Source organism: Elgaria multicarinata, chromosome 3, assembly GCF_023053635.1.
Source record: "Elgaria multicarinata webbii isolate HBS135686 ecotype San Diego chromosome 3, rElgMul1.1.pri, whole genome shotgun sequence".
In the NCBI taxonomy this organism is placed as follows: domain Eukaryota; kingdom Metazoa; phylum Chordata; class Lepidosauria; order Squamata; family Anguidae; genus Elgaria; species Elgaria multicarinata.
The window spans coordinates 117,994,087-118,016,912 of NC_086173.1; the positions used below are offsets into that span (position 1 = coordinate 117,994,087).

The 22,826-nt window shown below is 41.8% G+C and overlaps 1 protein-coding gene across 1 annotated transcript in view; it reads right to left on the reverse strand.

Annotated features, from left to right (window-relative positions):
- Window positions 1-12,892: 12,892 nt before the first annotated feature.
- PODXL2 (podocalyxin like 2) overlaps window positions 12,893-22,826 on the reverse strand; it is a 58,145-nt gene continuing 48,211 nt past the window's right edge. Inside the window, exons 5-8 of the mRNA XM_063121371.1 lie at window positions 20,496-20,652; window positions 17,498-17,559; window positions 13,800-13,979; window positions 12,893-13,660 (exon numbers count right to left, since the gene is read on the reverse strand). Of these exons, the coding sequence (XP_062977441.1) occupies window positions 13,451-13,660; window positions 13,800-13,979; window positions 17,498-17,559; window positions 20,496-20,652 (609 nt within the window). The 3' untranslated portion in view covers window positions 12,893-13,450. The remainder of the gene's footprint in view (window positions 13,661-13,799; window positions 13,980-17,497; window positions 17,560-20,495; window positions 20,653-22,826) is intronic.

The following is a 22,826-nucleotide window of genomic DNA, read 5'->3' on the forward strand; positions in this document are numbered from 1 at the left end:
TTATTATATTGCAGCTGTGTTGGTGAGATAGAAGACAACCAAGGTGAACACTTTTACATGTCATATGAATTCTAGAAAACAACCAAGGAAGGGGAAGGAGAAAGTGAACTGTCCTTGCCTTCCTTAAGGCTTGTGCTTCTCTTCATGGCTTGCGGAGTCTCCTTGGGGCACCTGTGGCATCTTCACACCTCCCTGGAAGGCAAACCTGTACATGGTAAGTGGGCTGGCTCATCTGCTACCATCTGCCAGTATCACTCCAGGCACATCTGCTGGCTTCTGTCTGGTGACATCATCTGCCAGCTTCTGCCTGCCAACTTCCACTGGCTTCCATCCATGAATATCCACCAGTTTCAATGCACCTTGCATCTGGAGGTTGATCTCCACCAACCTCTGTACGCATAATCCCCAGCCACGCTGCATCTGAGGTTGACCTCCACCAGCCCCTGAATGCACCCATTTGCCACAACCACAGTTTCCTGAATCACACGGAGGGCATTCTTCACCTAACAGCACATACACAGACCAAACCAACAGGGTAGGTACATGCCCAAAAGGCAAAGAACCTACAGTTCTGACAAGCCTAAGATGCAGTTGGCATCCTCAAGCTATGCCTCAAAGGACAGCAAAGAGCAAAAGAACTCATCCACCTGATACCAGTCAAATAGTGAGTGCCATGGGGGTGGTATCTGCTGAACTTTGCTCCCACATGGCTCCAAACACCTTCGGAGAAGTGAGTGAGAGACAATATCCAAAGGTTACAGCTTGGAATTTGCCCATCTTCCCTGAGAGAAGTTTATTAGCTTCCCCATGCTCACACAAGTTTTCCAAGCATCAGAACTGTCTCAAGGCTATCATTCACCTATTGGAGATAAAAGCTACAGAACCCATCCCAGCAGGCAAAATCAAAACGGGTGTTTACTCCATCTTTTTCTTAATTCCCAAAAGGAATAGGGCTATAAGAGCCATTTTGGACCACAAATAGTTAAACACATCATCAAAACACATTTCAAACTGGAGACTGCAATCAATTGCAGCAACTGTAGACAAGCAGGATTCTTTAGCATCCATAGACCTCTCCAAGGTGTACCTGCATGTTCTGGTCAGGAGAAAACACTGGAACTATCTCCAGTTTTGCTAAAAGAACCAACATTTTCAATACAGGGCTCTGCCGTTCGGAGTCACTTTGGCCTCTCAAGAGTTTACCAAGCTCCTGGTAATTGTTGTAGTGCATCTGAGGATGAACAAGGTGTACCTCTACACATAGTTAGATGGTGTTTTAATCAGAGCAGCTGTGTACAGACATCATCCAGCACACACTGAAATGCCTCAAGGACCACGGATTTCTGGTGAACATGAAGAAGAGTGCCTTATGCTCCACCAAGCAACTAGAATACCTGGGGGAGATACTGGACAGGTTGTTTCTCACACAAGAACAGATCAGGAAACTATCTCAACTGGCAGTATCCATTCGTTCTCAGAAAACCCTGGCTCAATTATTGGGCATGATGGTGTCATCTTGGCTTGGTGCACTGGTCAAGATTTCACTTACACCAACTTCAGAATTTGCTTCCATACCAGAACCGCAGCATTCTGGGTTGTGGGGGGAAGTTGTCACGATCTTCTCACACTCACTATTAGCACTTCCTAAAAGGAGTGACATGGTTAAATTCAGGTAATGTACACAGATTCCCTACATCAAATTTGAATTTGTTATTGACAGCATTGATGGGGGTTCTGTTTGAGTCAATGGCCACAAGTACCTTGAAACCTCTCACATTAAACATGATTTTTCTGTAGTTATTATCTCTGCCAGGTGGGTATCTGAGTTGGAGGCTCTTTCATCAGATCCACAACTATGTGTCTTTCATTCAGACATGGTGGTTCTTAGGTAGGCCAGAGACCTCCTTTATTCCTAAAGACAAATTCCTGTTCCATAAAGACCAAGGCCTAATCTACACCAAGCAGGATATTGCACTATAAAAGCAGTATATAAAAGGCAGGAGCCACACTACTGCTTTATAGCGGTATTGAAGTGCACTGAGAACTGTGGGGGCCCACTGACACATACCATATACCACTTTCATACTGCTTTCATAGTGTTATATCCTGCTTGGTGTGGCTCCTGCTTTTTATATACCACTTTCATACCGCAATATCCTGCTTGGTGTAGGTTAAGCTCAAGAGGTTTTCTTCCTTCTGTTCAAATCCTGTTCATGCCATTCTCGGAAGCCCACCCATTGTTTACACAGCTCTGAAATATTCCAAGACTCAAGAAAGAATGGAAATTCTTACAATGAATTTCAGTTCTCTGACTTCCACAGAGGGCATCCGATTTTATTTAAAACAGGACTTCAGATGTTATCAAATCAGAAGCCGTATTCACGTCTTCAGGAAAACTTAATGTGGGATAAGGTCTCCAAGTCCACCATTTCCTGAAGATCGAGGGAATGAAACATAAAGGTATATAAGGCTTTGGGGATACCACTTCCACAGGGAATCACAGGCCATTCTCTTAGGGGAGCAGCTACCTCAACAACCCTTTGAGGACGTCGTTCTATTGAAAAGATTTGTCTCACAGCCCTTTGAGCTTCTCTATATACCTTTGCAAAATTATAAAGTTGACAGCTACGCTTTTGCATCATCATCTTTTGTGAGGCCTGTGCATCAGAAGGTGGTAGTACAATAACATGCCATTCTTGGATGCACACTCGTTGTTTACACAGCTCTGAAATATCCCAAAGTGGAGAATGTCCTATGTGTGATTACAGAAAAAAGGAATTCTTACCATGCCCTGGAGGAATAATACATTAACCACATTGTGGGAAATTCAAAATGTTAGCACCAAGCTATGTGGGGCTGATAGCAGCAACACTGACCTTGCCAATACATAGGAAGCGGACCCCTGAAGAGGAACTTTGCCAAGCCCCCCTTAATTGGGAAGCCAGTTATGGCTGTAAATGTTGACTAACGTGAAACCCCTCTCTGAGCTTTAATTATGTTGCTGGAGGCTCAAAGTCAGGAACTTCATTTCACAATCCTATTTTGTCCTGAATATGTAGTTTTATTCCACAGTAAAGGAAATAAGGAGCAGAATTGCAGAATCTTAGACTTTGATTCAAAGGACGCATTTGATATTCTTTGGATGGGGCAACACAGGGCTGCCTCTGAAAATGGCAATCCCAGGTTGTGTCTCTGGGCATGTCTAGACAATGCCTTATCCCTATCCTGGGGATCGCCCCGGGATCATCCCTGTGCCTCTACATGACATGCAGGGGATCCCAGGGGCAGGGAGGGATGATCCCGCCATTTCCCTGTACTGGGATGGCTTTTAGCCCATTTTCCCCCGCAGTCTCAGGATCGTCCTGAGACTGCAGGACATGTGGGCAGCCATCCCGGTTTCATCCTGGCTCCTTGCAAGTAAATGCGAGGAGCTGGGAACCAGGCACAGGGCATGGAGCTCTTCAGGCGCTCCATGCCCATTGAGGGTGGGGCTTTTTTTAAGAAAAAACCACTCACAGGTGCACTCCAGGTCCTTTTCTTTTTTTTTTAAAAAAAAAAGGCAGGCGCAATGTCGTCCTTCCTCCCGGGACATCGTGCACCGTATGTGGACTGAGGGGGAGGATCTCGCGATCAGCATATCATGAGATCCTCCCCCTCCCCTCCCCTGGTGTAGACATGCTTCTCTGTCCCCCTCTATAAACGTGGAGTTGGGTCGACTTAAGCGTAAGCAAATGCACTGGCAGAAGTGGATTTCCCTATCCCTTCTGTCGCATGGCAATCTCTCTGGCCACCTGAAAATGCTACACAAGAAGTCAGGAGATCCTGCTGAATTGGGTGAGTTGTGGTGTGTGGAAAGGAGGCGGATTCCCAGAAATCAGGTGGAGGGACCTTCCCAAGCAGAGCCCTTCCTATTGCAAAATATCTCTTCCTCTTGTAGAAGGCAGATCATTGGATCCAATATAATATAAATTAACCAACAAATAAATGTCAGGTGCTGATGTCCTCTTGTTCCTTTGAGTAATTCCAATCTGTTTCCAATGTGTACTACCAGGTTCCAACACCATAACTTGCTGTAACATTCATGCACACATATGCATCATGCATGCACTAATATTGCCTACACGGAATACAGTGACCTGTTTGTTCAAATTGAGCCTCATATAAGATTGTATAATTAATAGGAGGGAAAATAGACACAGGAGAATTATGTTTCAACCAGAAACTTTATTTCAAAAAGTGCTACTGGTGACTAGGGAAACATATGCTGGCAAGTGAAATGACAGATAAAACCATCACATTTTGCAGTATGTAAAACTTCCATTGAGAAAAGTAGTATATTAAGGAAACTTTCCAAATGAAGGCCAACAACATTGTCTGACTGCTTAGAAAAATAGGATTCAGATGAGAAGAGAGGACACAATCATGCAGTATTTCCCAAATGTTTAAAATTAATAGTGCAATCTCACTAAATTCAATTTAATTTACTCCCTATTAAGCATAGGATTGCAACCTCAGTCTTCATGATGGGATTGTCCCGATTGATTCTAATCTATAAATTTATTCCCAACCTCTTACATTTTTCTCCAGTTCTTTGCTGGCAAATGACAATTTAACAGCCCCTCCCCACAGCAACCCAGTGATACTGGTGGAGCCTGAATCTAACATTTGGGAATCACTGTAATAGTTTGGAGATCCACTCCACTCCATCTTTATCATCAATGCAATGTACAAATCTAGGAGCTAGGGTAGTAAGGTTAACAGTAATAATCACAAGCATGTAACAAAAGGACTATGCTAATAGATTCCTCCACATCAGTAGTTTTCAGGGGAGGTGTGTGTGTGTGTGTGTGTGTGTGTGTGTGTGTGTGTGTGTGTGTGTGTTGGGAGAATATTTTATTTTATCATGCATTAATGAGAAGTCAATATCCAAGGCAAAACTGTGAGGGATCTGTGAAACGATCTATGCACATCATTCCTCTGGCTGTTGGATCAATCAATAAAGACTAGGCTTCTGCACCATATGCTAAATTAGATAGCTCACAAAAGTTTTCTGAGCTGATAGTTCTCAAAGAATGAGCTGGCTACAATAGGACAACACTGAGAGTTGCCAAGAGCTCCCTCGTGCATTCTCCTTACGTATCTTTTGGGCCAGAATGTCAGGTAAGAGCAGCACCCCGTGAGGTTATGGCCCTTTCCGCACCTAAGGATTATCCCAGGGAAATGGAGGGATCGTCCCTGCCTGCTCCTGGGTTCCCCTGTGTGTCATTTGGATGCACTGGGACGATCCAGGGGAAAAAGGTCGGTGTAGAAACGGCCTATGTGTAATCCTCTCTCTTTTTCTTCCCTAAGGTCCTCCCCCACCAACATGCAGTAATCCCAGATAGGCTCTAGTTTTCCTTTTTTCTGTTGGCCAAACTGGGGAAATGATTGAATACTGGTAGATGTACTATTCCCCACTTTTTTCCTCTTGAGTAATGAATAAGGCCACTTCACACAGCATTATTTGAATGTAATTAAAGTGCCTACACCACCTGTGCATGATCATATGTTTGAAAAGGACATAGGGTTCACTGCATATACATGTAGCACTCCAGGAAACTGTAGTTGGCCATCATTTTCTAAACTTGTGTACGCAACGCAAAATAGATGCACATGGTCTTTATATAGGACAGTGTATAATTGTTGTAGATGCTTTTTCCTATACAGAAATTCCATGTACAGCATAAAATCTAGCTCTCATCAACTGCAGCTGAAGTAGCAAGCCTTTGGCCCTGTTCACACGATCAAACAGCCCACCATCGCTTATTTAAGCCATCATGGGCTGCAGTGCAGGCAGGCAGCCATTCAGAATATTCATGATGTTGTCCAAACCTGGCAGGGGTGGGTTGTGTGAGAGTTAAATAACCCTTGCTGAACCCATGGCCTGTTTTAGGGTTATGCAAGGGTTGTTTAACCCTTGCACAACTCACTACCACTGTGTTCGGACATGATAAACCATGGTCACAGCTTGAATTTTCAGGATGCTCTTTGTGGCTCATAGTGGCTTAAATACACCACACTGAGCCATGATGATCATGTGAACCAGGTCATTATGTCAGAATGCAGGTGCAGGATGACATGGTTGAATGCTTCTCACTACAAAAATAAATAATCCTGCACATGGAAAACTGGTATCAGAGACAAGAGTTCTTGTTTGCCTGCTGACATGCTGATTTTCTGTGTGTAGGGATTTCCCCGCCCCTATGGGAAACCATTCTATCACGTCACACTCCCTCCTCCACCCCCCTGCAATTTGAAGTGGTATATCCCAGACAAAGGCTATACCTTAGCTCTCCTTGTGAGAAATGGCACTCAGTTTGTGTGGAATATGCTACATGGGGCTGACTCTCTCAAGAGGCGGGGCGCCTCAGGCAGCAGTTCTGGAAGGGTGCTGGATCCTACATGTCTTGCCACTGGGAGTGTGTAGGTCCCAATGCCCTAAGCCTCTGAAAAGTGAGGCAGAGGGTAGGTGGCCACTCTGGAAAGCCCTGCTGGCCACTCTCCTGTTGTGGAAATGAGGCAGCAGTTGCAGCTCTCTGGAGCAGGTGGTGCTGCCTGCCTTGTGTCTCACTCTGAGTAAAGCATAGGCAGGCTGCCACTCCAGAAACCTGAACCAGCTATTACTCTGCTGTAACCAGAGAGCTCCACCTAGTAAGCTGTCTGGAGAGAGCAGGTGGGCTCTCTGGAGAGCTATGCTTTCCCACAGAGCCCACCAGGCCTGAATGCTTTGGTCTCCATGGTCACCTCCCAACAATGCCTCACTCTCACAAAGGACCCCTCAGAACAAAGTATTGAGGGGAAAGCAGGTGGTGGCAGCTGAGAAGGGGGAAGAAGGGGGTGGCCGTGGCGGTAACAGCAGCTCACTCTCTCCCCTTTCAACTCGGCAGTGGGAGGTCTTGTGCCAGCCCTGTTCCTATACATGTATTATTTCTATAGGATAACTTGTCATGCTGGCAGTGGATCTCCATGAGCAGTGGCCCTTAGGAGAGGCTTGACCAATTTTAAGCTATAGAACTAAGTGAGTTTAAGAACTCCTGTTCTACGCTAACCTGAGCCCTGGTTACTCTGGATGCTCTGTATACATACTTGCTCACATTGTTTAACCATCTCACAACGTATGTCCTTACCTTCCAGAAAAATACCAAGTTTGAGGTAAGGCTAGAAGAGAGATTGCTATGACTGTCACTAGCATTCAATAAGTCAGGCTTTTACCAAGGAGAAGCTAATACAGAAGTTACAAATGCCAAATAAGAGAACTTCAAGGGCCTTAGACTGACTTTTAATATTGGACTTAAATATGTAGTGTTGGATCTAAATATGTAGGTGGTGTATTATTGTTGTTGTTGTTGTTGTTGTTGTTGTTGTTGTAAAGAAAACAAAAACATACTCTTGTTCCTTTTAGGGGCATTTGGATTTGGCCCTTAATTTTTTTAATTGCCAAGCAACCCTCTCTTGCTACCAGTGCACATTACTGTTGACAAGAAACTTCAACAGCAGATTCTCAGTGCAACCCTTTGAAGTCCATGGCTGTATTCAGACATAATGCCAAATCATAGTTTTTTAAACTGTTGTCTGAAACTACAAGAGTTTATGAACCATGGTTTGTGGTGGGCTGCCAAACCAGTATATTGAGTGACTGTTGAAAGCTGGTTTGCAAACCAGAGTTTGTGTCAACTGTAATTTGCTTTTATGTCAGACTTTGCTAACAAACCTTTTAAGGCTACTGCTCTGCTTCAAGTCAGGAGCACTATTAGAGACAGGAGAGAACTTGTGAACTTTAGAAGCTGAATGCGGAGTTGATAGAAGACAAAGAGAGACAGTTCTAATTTTCCTATTATACGCTTAGCTCAAACCATGGTATGAGTTTTTAACTACAGTTTGTGTAAAACCATGGTTTGGCTTGATGTCTGAACTCAAATTTATGGCAATTCCCCCACCCCAGATATATTTTAATGGTTCTGGAAAGCATCATAAAGTCCAGGAGAATGGTAATTTCATCTCTGAAATCTTGCTCTCCCATATCTATGACAAAAATGTATGTTTCTTCTTTGTCCAAAAGTGCAGATTCTGAAGAGGGTATACTGGTTATCAACAAATGATCCAAAAACAGACATTAAAATAGTGAGCTTACAAATTATTTTATGATAACTTACAGTTTAGTTTTCTATATTGTATGGCATTCAGCTAAATCAGGAGGTGCCTGCAGCAAGTTTGCTGGGGTTATTAAATTGATTAAGAATTTTGCAACAATCAAAAGCTTGCATACTCTCACACCAACAAATGCTGATAATTATATTTCTATAACTATTAAACATTGCATAAAAAATTAGAGGGAAGGGAGCAATCAGTGATGCAGCCAAAAATTACACATCTATTAAGGGTTCAAGGCTAGTAATAGTAATAATTGTTTGATCGAACATCCCAGTCCTATCATTACAATACCCACAAGTTTAATTCTAGCCATCCTTTGGAAGGGTTACTCTGCATGTTTTCTTTCATCCACTTGGGAGCGGTCTTGAGCTTTCCTTTTCTCAAAGTACCACTTTGTTTCCCTTCGTCATAGCTTTCAATGCTAAAGCCCCATCAGAAATATATTTAATACACTGTTGAATGCAACATATCAGGACTACTTACTACTAAACTCGGCAACCCAGTTTTCAGATAAAAACTTTACTGATAATAAACTCTAAAGGCCAAAAAGCTTTCCCCCTACTTTTTTCACTTTAGTGACAGACTTGTCCTTCCTTTGCCTTTTATTCCATTCATTTTCCTCTGCAAATGGCTTTAAAATGCTAAACACTAACTACCAAATGATAAATGGTTGTCAATTAATTGTAGGCATTTAAATCATGGTATTTGGAGTGGGGGATTGCAGGGTGGGTTGGGGAATAAAACCCCTTTAGTTTCCCTTGAACCTGCCTTCCCAGCCACCACCAGAGGTCAGTGTGGCTCAACAGATATGGCAAAGACGGCCACACAAAAGTACCTTGTTGAAGAGGAAATTGTGCTTATAAGCGTGATCATTTTAGAGACTGGGATGCTTCCAGATGGAGGGCTCCTAGTGCCACCAATCAAAAGACATTGTGCAGCTATTCCGTCTTTTCCCCCTTAACATCTTTTTTGTGGAAAGAACAAAGATGGAATTAGTGTTGGGAAAACACAGGCAGGTTATAAACGGAAGACAATGTCGTCTGGACCCCCTATAAAATTCTGTGAATGAAGCATGGTGATTGCATGATAAAAGCCTCCTCTGGGAACACCGTCAGTGCTAATTCTTACAGGTCACATTGAAATCAAAGACAATTTTTCAATTATGCAAATTCAACAGATGCTCAAATCAATTTTTGAATTTTCATTCAAAGAACTGATAGACAAAAAAGGAACATGTGAAATAGCGTGGATTTGATCAAATCCAACTTCTCTTAATCTATTCAAGACAACATGTTGTGCTGGTAATAATGTAGTCTTTTTGCTTATGAAGGCTGATTTCTGGAGGAACCCTTGTTGGTTGCTACAGACCCTTCCAATTTCCTTTCGTCTACCTGCCTCCTTAGAGGAAGAATGAGCACAAAACCTGTTAACTAGTATGACAGTTAAAAAATAAAGCCATGGGGTTTATTTTATTATGAAGAACTTTCTTGCAAATGTGCCTCCAGGGGGGTCAGTTAAAAACATGCATACACATCATGGTTAAATACAAACCTTACCACTGAGAATGACTAGGAAACACTTCCACACAATGGCTTTTTCATGCAAAAATGATCTTAATAAATGTACTGGTGTGGCAGCCCAGATCATTTTTCGTCTTAGAGAAGCCCACCAGAGTGAGAACTGAAGAATGGAAATTTAGTTTGGGGGACCTCACTGAAAGCTGTCAGTTTTTTGCATTAATGTTCCACTTGTGTCATCTATAAACTCTGCTTTGCTTTATAAACTGTCTCCCCCCACAATCTCTATGCATTGTTGGTGTATAAACCTGAGTTAAAGAAGCAACATGCAGTGAACATTTTATGCTATGACCATACTTTAATCCAGATTTAATAAAGGACTTCCATAAGAGCCAAGATGGTTTCCCAGCAAATCCATTTTTGTTTTTATTTATGTAAGGTACTGTTTATGAATAGAAAGTTCTGCAGCCAGCATGTCAGATTACTATAGCAAATTGGTTAGGTCTGGTGCAAATGTAATGGTGGCCCTGTGAAGGCCACTTTAAATCTCTTGTAAAAAATATCTTCACTTGCCAAGCTATTTGCATGAAACAGCTTGATACAGATTAGTAGATTTACTCAATTTACTCCATGCCACCACACCCCTTCCCAAACAAATATGTATGTTGGCATGGCGTGGAGAAGATTCTCCAATAAACCTGAAAATCCATAATGGGAAACAATTTAAAGCAAATTGCATGGGTTGGCCATTATATGAATAACGGCCCTAACTTTTAATCAAATATACAGCAACTAGGTGGACCCAACAGCTGCTTGAAGGTATATAATACCTTCCTCCTCCCACCCCCCATGAACATGCTCTAGCTGATGACTGTGAAAGGAACTCCATACTAAACACTATAGTAGTAGAAGAACACTATGACCCATGCAAGCAAGTGTGGGTCTGTGGGATTCCAGCTTGGCATACATAAAATGGGTGAATTCTCTGGGACTGATCCTAAACGCAGACAAAGCAAATGTACCTTAGGTCTACCAGCTGCAAACCAGAGGAACAAGAGGAGGATAGAAAGCCATGCCTTTGTAGTGACAGAGGACTCTCTGAGAAATAACAGAATGAGATGCCAGAAGTCCACGAGAGAGCGCTATATACCTGCAGTCAGTTATAGAAGCATAGTTTGTTTCTATTGCCTCTATATATTCAAGTGCTTTGTTTGATCATAACTTCAGTGTATTTAATCCCCAAAGCTACACAGCACCTGCACTCAAGCCTATACCAATCCTCTCCTGTCTGCAAGGCATACAAGAGGAAAAGCCACAGAGTCAACACAGACAGGGCCCTGTGAAGGAGAAATGTTGATATTAAAACAACAACAACCATGACATAGAAAAACTCGGGGTGGGTTGTGTTTATACCGACCTACTTTGCCCTTTTTAACATCCACTGGCAGCCTAGAGAGCATCATGCATAAGATTCTTGTGACTCCACTATATGCAACCCAAACTGGAGTTAGTGTCTTTTGTACTGTGAAGGACTACAGATTGTGTCTATATGTACAAGGTATGTCCATGCAAAATAATTGTACCTCTTCACTTAATTGTACATTCCACCTCCACGGCTAATACAGAACTGTGCCAATTTCAACCATCTATATTCTACCCCAAAGATGGAAGGCAGCTAGTTGCATAGTAGCACATAGGCAGGCATTCTATATTACAATTCCATCAGGGATCAAATAATAACCAAATAGAACAGTAAAGTAAATAGTAGATAGAGTGATGGAAATGGAATGTGTTTGCATTTTTTAAAAAAATCTATGCAAGTAAAAAACTACGGCGCAAAGATTATGACTAACTGCTCTCCATAGCCAATAATAATAGTGCCTATAATAATGGAAAAAAGGAGGCATTGAGCAAACTTTACTCAGTAAATCAAATAAGGAAGACAGTGGAATATCTTAAAAATAGCATCTACTAGAGATAGTTTAGATGGCACGTGTTTCCCCCACAGGGAGGAAAATGCAATCCTGAAATATAATATTCACATAAATTGACTACTCCAATTGGAATTTGGCTAGGAAATTATTATTAACTTCACCATACATAAGTGCAATTAAAAAAACACGTATCTGTACAATACTGTCTTGAGATGATATTTGTGTAGTATTTATATAGTTATATGTGATATTAAACTGTGCTGACAAGTTTGCTTTATGTCATGTGGAGATTAGATTTCAGTGCTCAGAGTAAGCTGCAGATTAGATGCCAACACATTTCAGTTACAACTCATTGTCAATCCTCATTAATTATATATGAATCTTTGTGTGTTTTATGGTTCTCTGAAAGACCAAGTACTGTCAATGGCAACTTACAATTCAGCTAGTTATGCAATCATTAAACAAGTGTTGTTGTTTTCAAAGTGAGACAAGTCATGGGATGTGTGTAACAGGGTGGCATTCTGGGAAAATTGAGCAAAAATATCTCAGACGGCTCATCAGTACTGAATATAGAAGGCTCAGTGCAAATCTGCATATGCAAGTGCTTCTTAATAAGAGCCTCCAGAGAAGCCTGGGGCATTCTAGCTTGCCCAAGGCATGCCAAAGAAGCATTCATCTGAGAGCTCTTGGGTCTAGTTCTGACCTCAAGGGTATTAATGAGCTGGCCTAATTTGCTTAAACTGAACTATTCCTGATACACAGCAAGGTAGACTTAAATAAACATTTACTGCACAGGTACATAAGAGGGCTTGAGGTTTTCCATCTGTTTCATTGAAGATTAGAGTCAGTAATCACCCTAGCTATTATACTATGAGTTCATTAACTGAAGTGACAGAGAGCTCTCAGACTCAAGATGTTTTTGCTATCCTGACTTCTCTAACTGCTAGTCCAGGAGTCATGTTGAGGTGATATCAGAAATTCATTCTGTATTAGGAAAACAGTTCCCCCAATTTGGACCAACCAAGCTAGATCAGTTTAAGGGCAAATCAAATTCTGCCATTTCCATAAAGAGTTTTGGATTCACAAAAGGAGCTTTTACTGCAAAGGCCATAATAAGGTAAGGGGATAATGCAATCTATTGTGTTAGAACCTAGAGTTAGGGCACTAGAAAACATCTGGTACCTGTGCAGCATACATTTGCTTGCCTAAACACAACCTTACAGAGAAGTTAAAAAATGACATAAAATATTTATGTACCACATAGCAGCTTGAGCAGAAAGTCCAGCAAGCCACCCTCCAGAAGGTACAGTTTGTCAGAATGATTGGCAAATTGCAAAGCTGTCATAACACACTGCACCCCAAGCCTAGAGAAGAAATATGCAGAGTTTTTCCTCATTGCTTCTCCTATTGCACCTTTTGAGACAGATTGTGAACTAGGCTCTTCCTGTGTGAAACTGGCCTACTGCCCCCAAGATGAAACTTGCAGTAAACACCACTCTGGGGCAACGGTAAGCCTTGATTACCATTTATTTCCCAAACTTGGCTGTCCTCCACTTCTACCAAAGAACTAGAGCAAGTGCATTTAAAAGTGATTAAAGCATTGGCGCTACTGACAGCAACACACAAACACGACCCCCATCCCACCCCCTCTGCACAGGGTGGCCTTTCTTGCTCCAGGACTGTGGTGGTGACTCAGGACCATGATGGGCAGATCCATTCCAAACCTGAAAAAGAAGTTCCTGAGGAGCCACCCTCACCATACATCCCTTAAGTCAAGTGGGAGTGCATCCAGATACACGGTCTTCTCTTTTAAAGGTGTGTATCTTCCTCAAACACCTCTCCCTCTTCACCTGCCCGCTTGTTAATGAGAACATCCCAGCTCTCAGGTCCATTAACAGCTCCCCCGCCATTTACACTTGGCTTCTTTTCTTGCATTTCTGATTGGCTGTCACTGGCTACATCCAAGGTGGGATTGTCATGGCAGCCATTCTCAACAAACCGTAGCTCCTCACCATGTGACTGGAAGAGAAGAAAAGTTGAAAAGTGGAAGCATTAAAAAAAATGACAGCTGGGAAGGAAGATAAGCAATCAGGAAGCACTCTCCACAACAGTCCTTTGAAGAATAAGTGCTCAAGTTATAAACCACATAGAGACTCACCATGTTCTTCATCTTGGGCAGGCGCCGCTGCCAGCAGTTGTAAATCAGTCCCATTATAATGATGATGACACAGATGGAGCCAATAATGACCAACACCACAAAGAGCTTCCCATAATCACTGTGGCTCTGGCTAGGACGTGACTGACAACTTGATGTAGTCGTATAGTTCTGGATTCCAATCTAGAAACAAAATTGGAGAAATTCAATGCAACCAACAGGATTGAATGCTAAACAAGACGTAGTTCAAATATGTTACCATTTTCAGTATTAACACACACACACACACACACACACACACACACACACACACACACACACACATCATAGATATGTATCTTTTACTAGGCTTAACTCCTCTTGGTAAAGGATCATGCAATTTTTAAAGTTTTACAGAACTATTCATTAGGCAACTAAGGATACTCCAAACATAATAGCTACATGAAGTGTCAAGTGATCCTAAACTGAAAAAAACACATTCTCCCATAAGTATGCATCAAAATTTAAGATCTTTTTCAGAGGCCCTGCTCCAAGTACCCCTGCCAAATTTAGTGAGTCAGGTGACTACTAGGGAGAGGACATTTGGGAAGGTGGCACCCCAGTTATGAACCAGCTTTCCAAAAGAGAGTCAAGTGGCACCATATTTATGGTCTTTTTGGCACCTTTTTATTTATCTAGGCCTTTTAAATAATGTATTTTAGTCTGGGATTGTCAATTTGAAATCTGTTTTAACTGTGTTTTAGTTTAAGTCATGCTTATCATTTTATACCATTGTATTTGCCTGTGAGCAAGCCAGAGAACTTGTGTTATGGGGCAGCTGCATAAATACAGTGAATAAAATAAGTAAATAAATAACACCCTATTTAGACAATAAAGTACTATGTTGAAAAATAAACTGATCCACTCTATCAAATTACACTGCCTATTCCAGAAGCTAAAAAGAAAAGGAGAAATCAAAACAAAAAACTAAAAAAACAATCTTTAACTTTTATTTAATAATCATTCACCAACTACTTCTGCTGAATGACATTTAGGATACAACAATACACATGTGAGGGTTGAAGATGGGAGAGGAGGGCGAGATGGGGAAGAACCCCAGTCCTCTGATTAAGTAAGCAGGTAAAGGAGAGAAATCAATGCATACATGCACAAATGTGGAAAGTGCTATTTTTACTTCCTTTGCAGCAGAGATGGCACAAAAGGAAAAAGAAATGAAGCACCGAAAGGATGGAAAAAAGAAAACTGATGCTCAGAAAATAGAACATTGTGATATGTAATATGCCCAGTGCGTTTCAACTTAAAATCTTCTTCAGAGGCAACTATCTTCAAAATGTTTACACTATCTTAGAATGATGATTTAAGAGAACAGCTGTACTAAGGTATTACCCCTAAAGAAGACTAAGTTAGAATGTATTGGGCATACCACATACAACAATATACTTCATCCCTGGCCTTGTTACTGGAAAAGAACTGGAACAAGTTTATTTATTTATTTTATTTATTTATTTCCTTTTTATACCTCCCAATAGCTGAAGCTCCCTGGGTGGTGGAAGGAAAGGAAGTATACATAGTGTTCAGCTGTGGTGTTGAAACCTGATTCTTGGACTGAGCCTGCCACAGTGTAGCGCTGGATGGGGGCAACAAATTGGAGAACTACAATGTTGGGGAATAGAAGTAGGGTGTTGTGGGAGGAAAAGCTACTAGAAAGGGATTATAGGAGGAAAACCAATAATAGGCCTTACCAGAAAACTGCTTTCACATTATGCTAACAAATGAGGTAGAGGCAGTACTTGATTAAATTTCTGAAAGTAGAAGCACTGAGGTTCAGTGAGAAGATCATGCCATGTTTCCTGAAAGCTTTGATTCCAAAGTTCTAATGGCAGAGCAGTAGGGGACCAGTTGCCACTCTTCCAATAGAAAGGAAAATGCACTGCTAACCTAGTCAGAGACACCATTCATCTCTGTGGGAATGAGAAAAGCCACTGAGAAGGCAATATTGGAGAGTGGGGCTAAAGGTCATCCCCATGGGTCATCCATGGGGCAGCTTTCCACCTCCAGCCTCCAATTTTGCCCCTGAAGAGCATTCTAGGCCAACCAGCATAAACAAAACTGACCCTTCAAACAGCAGAATCCATCTTCAAACCACCAACACCCCTTGAATGGTTTTGAAGTTCAAGGGTGCTGTTCAAATGGGCTGAATTCTCTTTTTAGTTGAGCAGCCTAATGGATCTCACCTGTTGTGAGTTCCAAGTGTTTCATGGGTCATCTCCAGTTTTGAATGAGATCTCTACTACATACATTTACAGCACCCGTGGTATGCCACATTTTCTGAGCAGTCAGCTACTTAGAACATAGTCAGCTACTTCTACAAGGGAAAATGAAATATTCTATATTGAGTTCTTTGTTATTGTGATTATCATGCGGAAAGTTACAAGCACCAATTGAATATCATTTGTGGGGCAAGTGGTAACAACTCTCCCACTCTCACATGTAAAATATTTTGTGAATCTGTTTGTTTCATGTACTTATATATGGTTTTGCTCAGACCTTTTAAGGTTGGGGTATCCCTTGCTTTATACAGCACAATATATATGAAGCTAGAATTTTTTAAAAGGTGCAAATAGCAACATAGCTACCTTGCTGCAATTAAATCCTTTCACACAAACACATCACCCATTAGACACAGACATCACTCTGATGTTACTGAAAAGTCATGTGAGAATATTGCACAATGGATGAAATTTGCTTGAAGTGGCTTTTAGCGTTCATGCCATAAGGCCCTTTGCCAGTTTCTAAGCCCTTGTGACATGGGATTCAAGTCTCCTAGAACTTCACATTGTGACTATAATATGCTGAACTGGGTACAAGACAAGCCCAAGGGCACTGCAAGGTCACTTTCCCCATTTGAACAGAGAACAAGAGAAGCGTGAAGAGCTTCCTAGCCAGCAAGGACGCCTCAGAGATAGTGGGAAAGATCAGCTGCTGCACAGAGCATGGAATATCTATGCACAGTAAATATTTATTTATTTATTAAAACATCTGTATCCTGCCCTATATCACTAGGATCTCAGGCAGTGTACAGATAAAATTATACAACAATATAAAACAATAAATATACACAGCTAAAAACAAATATGTTATCTGTACAGCACCATGTACACTGATGGTGCTATATAAATAAATAAATAAATAAATAAATAAATAATAATAATAATAATAATAATAAATATCAAGCTAAAACCAGTATAGAATTTAAAAGCGGTAAAAACCAATTGAAACAATTAAAACAATGTGCAAACTTGGTGAATTTAGCCATCAAAGGTTTGTTAAATAGGGATGAGATCTCTGTTCATGGTGCCTTAAAAGGATCCCACAGGCAATATTTGCAGAACGTTCCAAGAAATCGTGGTATGACAGGTGTAGAACTACATTTCTCCATGCTCTTCAGCAAGGACATGCAAGATCCCAAGAGACCATAATGATAGCATTTTTACAGTGAGGAGACAATACATGGAATCAGTCGCAACTAATGAAAATAGACATTTGATGACTCAGAAGTTACCAGACAGGAAAGAAGGGATTACTACTGTAAACTGCTGTGCCATCAATTTGCCTCTCCTGGGTTCTGAGCCCAGCTGGGCTAGATTTCCAGATGGTCAATCTAATTGCACTGTCTCCTGAGCAAATGTACAAGGTCTTACCTCAGCTAAGCTCCTCCGTATGTCACCTAGTGCCAGGAGAACATCATTCGTTGGGACAACCCCTAGGAGATGAAGCACATTGGACAAAGAAATAGAAGCATTAGTTTGGTGCGCTGTTCTTTAGCTCACTTGCATGTATGGAGAACATAAGAAGAGCCATGCTAGATCATACCAAGGGTCCATCTAGACCAGCAGTGGCCAAACAGCTGTCCACAGGAAACCCACAAACAGGACATGAGTGTAACAGCACCCTCCCACCCAGGTTCCTCAGCAGCTGGTGTATATAGAAATACTGGAGAACTATCATGTTGACATTGAAGCAATGTGTAAGAGTACAGCAATGCAGGATAGGGTGACCATATGAAAAGGAGGACAGGGCTCCTGTATCTTTAACAGTTGCATAGAAAAGGGAATTTCAGCAGCTGTCATTTGTATATATGGAGTACCTGGTGAAATTCCCTCTTCATCACAACAGTTAAAGGTACAGGAGCTATACTAGAGTGACCAGATTTAAAAAAGGGCAGGGCACTGCAGCTTTAACTGTTGTGATGAAGAGGAAATTCCCCCAGGTTCTCCATATATACAAATGACACCTGCTGAAATCCAGTTTTCAATACAATGGTTAAAGATACAGGAGCCCTGTCCTCCTTTTCATATGGTCACCCTAATGCAGGATATCTCTTTCATTGCAGTGCAATAGTTCACTTTAGAATCCAAAGGCAAATTTTACAGAAGCTATGATGGGTAGGGCATGTGAAAGAGAGGACTATGCTTCAGGAATCAAGGAAACAGGAAATGTACACAGTTTTCTTCCAAAGCAAGTGCTCTTTCACTGGTCTTCACTGATTTTAAATCTGATCTTCATAATTCAGTTTTTCCACTGAATGATCTGCCAATAGACCTCAAGCCATAATTTGCCACATGATGAGAGCTTCATTGAGATCTTCAAAAATCTGGGTAGCTCAGTGAAATTGATGGACATCACCACGTACACACTCATATTTCTTTCCAGGTAGGAAACATCTGTAGTATTGTCTTCATAATGAAGTATCTAGAAAATCATGTGTCAGCTCTCACACTGAATTCTTCTCAAACATGGTGTTTTCCCAGGGCAGGGAGAATTTGGACAACTAAATGTCTTGTATTCCACCTCCTTTTGTGCCTCTTTTACACACCCACAAGTTTGTGGTGCAGAGATTACTTCAGTCCAAAATACTGCCAAGTGCATATATGGACCCAGAGCCCCAGTGCTGGCAGACACCAAAAATGACTGGTGACTGCTAGAACTACAAACTCAATTCCTCATTCTGGTTATAGAAAAATGCCTTTACTACAGGACTCATCTATATTGAACAGACAACTTGATATCAACTATATGACTGGAAAAGCATACTCATTCATGCCAACCATGTAGAAAATCTCTATTTAAAGAGCCAGTTCATTTAACAATGACTGTGATAAACTTTTATGGTGCTCTTTACCATTTGTAAATGTCTAGACTCAGCCCTAGGGGCTTGTATTCAAATATGAAAAGCAAAAAATGTATTTAAAAACAAATGGGAACATTCCAGGCCTTTCCCTGAGATAATAAACAAGGGATACTGAACAATAATGTCTATAACATTTTGTGACCACCTTTTCCAGGATATAGAAAGCCCTGCATGTTTCTAGGAAAGAGATTGCTCAGTTATATGCCTTGAATCTTGCAAAAAAAAAAAAAAAAACCACAAAAAACAGTGGGAACCCTACCCAAACAATGTTCCTTCTCCTTCTCCTCTTTCCCACAAAATGAACACCAGATAGCATATGTGCAATAGCCTCAGGCTGCAAGAACTGTCATGGTAGTCCAAGGCTAGCATATAACAAGCCACGAGAGAGGGGAGGAAAAGAGCTGATTCCTTCGGGCTGGAAGAGGAAACAGACATTCTGATTGATACATTTCCCCAGGAACCATGATTTTTTCCTCACCTCCTCATGCAGACTAACACTGGGTCTGAAAAGTCCCAGATCCAGAGACAGCAAGATTGTGCACAGCCACTCATGCTAATGGGACTGAGACTTCTCAGGCCAAGCAGCAGCTATGCTGGCATGGTACCTCTGTACATATCTCAAGAAAAGTGGCAGACGGAATGACTGGGATATCGTAGGCTGAGCAGCAGGAATGGCAACCAACATGAAGTGGGGTAAAAGGTGTGGTGGTAAGAGCGGTAGAGACTGGGTTCAGAGGATCACATAGGGAGAAGCAGCCATCGTGGCTGCTTCCCCACCCCACCCCCGCACATGCCGTGCCCGCAACCACCATTTACAGAATTACCCCCACACTGCAGTGCGGGTTGGCATGTCATCTGAACCCGGCGCACGGTGAGGGTGGATTCATACCCACCCTACAACCTACGACATGCAGTAGAGGTTGTAGGGTGGGTATGAAGGCACAATCTGCCCCACCACATGCTGGGTTCAGATGATATGCCAACCTGCACTGTAGTGGGCAAATATGTAAATGGCGGTCATACACTCAGCGCATGCCAGGGCTGGAGGAGAAGTCACGATGTCTTGTTCTCCCTATGCAATCACCTGAACATCCTCAGAGAGACCGTTCCTCTGTACTGCCCACAGTGAAATTTTACTCAGAGCACCACTTCCACATGACCTAGACTTTCTCAGGCCTATTGTGCATGGTGTGAAAGTGGTGGCATCAACAGGTACAGAGGAGATCAAAGCTACATAGAGCTTTTTAAGTTAGAAGACAAGATTCTCATACAAAAGGACTGAAAGAATCATGTACGAGAATGACAAGGGAGCAACTCTGAGAAGCAGAGTTACAGTCACTATATACATGCTATGGCATTGCACATTACTGAAGGAGCAGTGTGATGTACAGCATGAAAGGAGGTTTACCTCACAGAGGATAACTGGAGTTATGAGAAGGTGGGTCAGATACCCTTCAACTCTCTTTGTAGAAAAAAAAATCCCACTCTGCTTTTCTGAAATAACTTACCGTGTTCTCCTGCCAAAGTCATTAGTAGATGTTTGTCGTTCTCATTGGGTTTGCTTAGGGAGATCAGCCACTGGGCCTGCAATCCATTTTCATACCTGGAGAAAGCATCCTCCACCAGTGCCAGCAATTGGAGGCCCCTCTCCACTCGGAACTCCTCCTGCAACATCAAACATTTATCAGTCTCTTAAACAGAGACCTATGGATACAGGTAAAGAGTGCAGACTTTTCCACGCTTTTGACAGAAAATGCCTGTGGGTGCACATTTTCTGGCAATATGACCTAAATAGATCAAATCTCTGGAGGACATAAGACAGCAGCAATGACAAATTGCCCACTTTCTCCATTCCCGTTTTCTTATGAACTTCTACTGTTCATAATCTTGTGACCCTACTATTTCCCTCACATCCTAGTTGCTTTTTTCAAAATGTAAATTTACGTGCTGCAACAGATAATATCAATGTCATAATCCTAATTTTACTGAAGAAATGGACGTACTTCAATTAAATTCATTTAATACATTCTGTTTACATACTCTGGGGCTTCTATATGAAGAATTTTCCAAAAAGAGAAGATGTTCATACCAAAATGAGATAGTGTCTCTTCAAAATTTAAAGGAAAAACAAACAAGCCCCCCTCTTTGATGTAATCTAAAACCTCTGCCCCTTGTAGGCCCCTAATAAAAAGAAAAAGAAACATCACTACTGGATCTTTAGCAATTTAGAGAGTGGTCTGGAGGTGTGTGATATTTGAAGCTAAATGGGTAAGGATTTGGCCAAAGACTACCCAGATACATCCCCACTGAGTTCGTTGAAAAAAGGAAAGTCACAAATATTAATAAATATTTTTAAAAGGCCAAGGGCTTCAGCACTTCTTCTCAGACTGCAGGTCAAGCAGAGATGGTCCCATTCTACTAATACATTGCACATCGCTTGGCAGCGCCTCTCCCACTTCTGCCTTTCTATTCTTGTTCAGTTGCCGTGCCAACCTAAAGGCCACCCAGATTATTAATATGTGCTAGCACTGCTGGTTGCTATGACAACCTCAAGCACTCAGGGCAAGCATAGGCCTAATTGAGAAAGACAAGGAGGAGTCAGGCCTGAGTCACAAAGGCCCATCAGCACCTCATCTCACAAGGCAAAGGTTATGGACGCTGGCTGATAAAAACCTATGTTACCACAACAAGACAGGCATCCTGGCAGAAGGGAAATGGGGAGAGGGACCATCTCAGGAAATAATCCCTGGACCACGTTACTAGAATTGTGGTATAAGTGATAGAATCTTCCCCCATGGCCACACAATAGAGCAGAGTTCAAACTAGCCACTCAAAAGTTCTTCAGCTTAGCAGCAAGAGAGGGGAAACAGAGTGCTGCCTGATTTGAAAAGAATAGTTCCACTCATATAAGCTACACAGAAAGATTAAAAGGTCCTCCCCATGTTTTTGTATATGTTAATGGATAAATAGGTAATCAATCTTCTTTCAATTCCATGAGGCCCAAACTTTTCATTCTCCATAGCTCAAAATGTCAACATATATAGCACAGGGATAAATGCAAAGAGCAATATTTAAACACCATGGCACATTTAGAAAGTGGTTGAAATCTTGTAAACAATATCATTTACAAGCAGCAACTCCTGCTGCAGGTAGGAGTGGCCAAACAAGCCACAACCTTGGTTTGTTTAGTGTGATGTGCAAACGCGGACCTCTGGTTTGTCTCTCCACCAACAAGCCAGAAAAATAACCCAACAACAAATTCTACGTTATTTCTTTGGCCAGTTGTGGGAGAGACAAACCAGAGACCTGGGTTCACATGTCACACTAGGTCCGTGGTTTGTTAAGCTGCTCCCATTTGCAGCAGGAGCGATTGGGCAGCATGCCTAAACATACACAAAATGCCAGGATTTTGTGTGAACTGGGTCATAAGTGACTGTGCATAACTTGTCGATCAGATTTGCTCATCTTTAAAAATAATAGAAATTGAGTGGATATACTAATTACCTTATTACTACCATTACTGACTCCATATAACAATTAAAAAAGCTAAACTCCATCCATAAACATGTACAAGATACAGGAGCCCTGTCCTCTTTTTCATATGGTCACTCTAGTGGAGAACTTTGCAGGCACCGTATTGGGGACCCCTCCTCTATTCATTCCCAGTCCCCCTTGTTTTCTATGTTAACAGTTAGCTAGCATTCCCTGATCAAGGAGCATGCCTAGTATTCATTGAGCTCTTTTGAGGGGTATTCCCACTAGGGCTTTTCCCCCTTACTTGTTTTGGATTTCTGTAAACCTTGGGGTTCACCTACCCTGCTTAAACCTCCTTCTTGTAT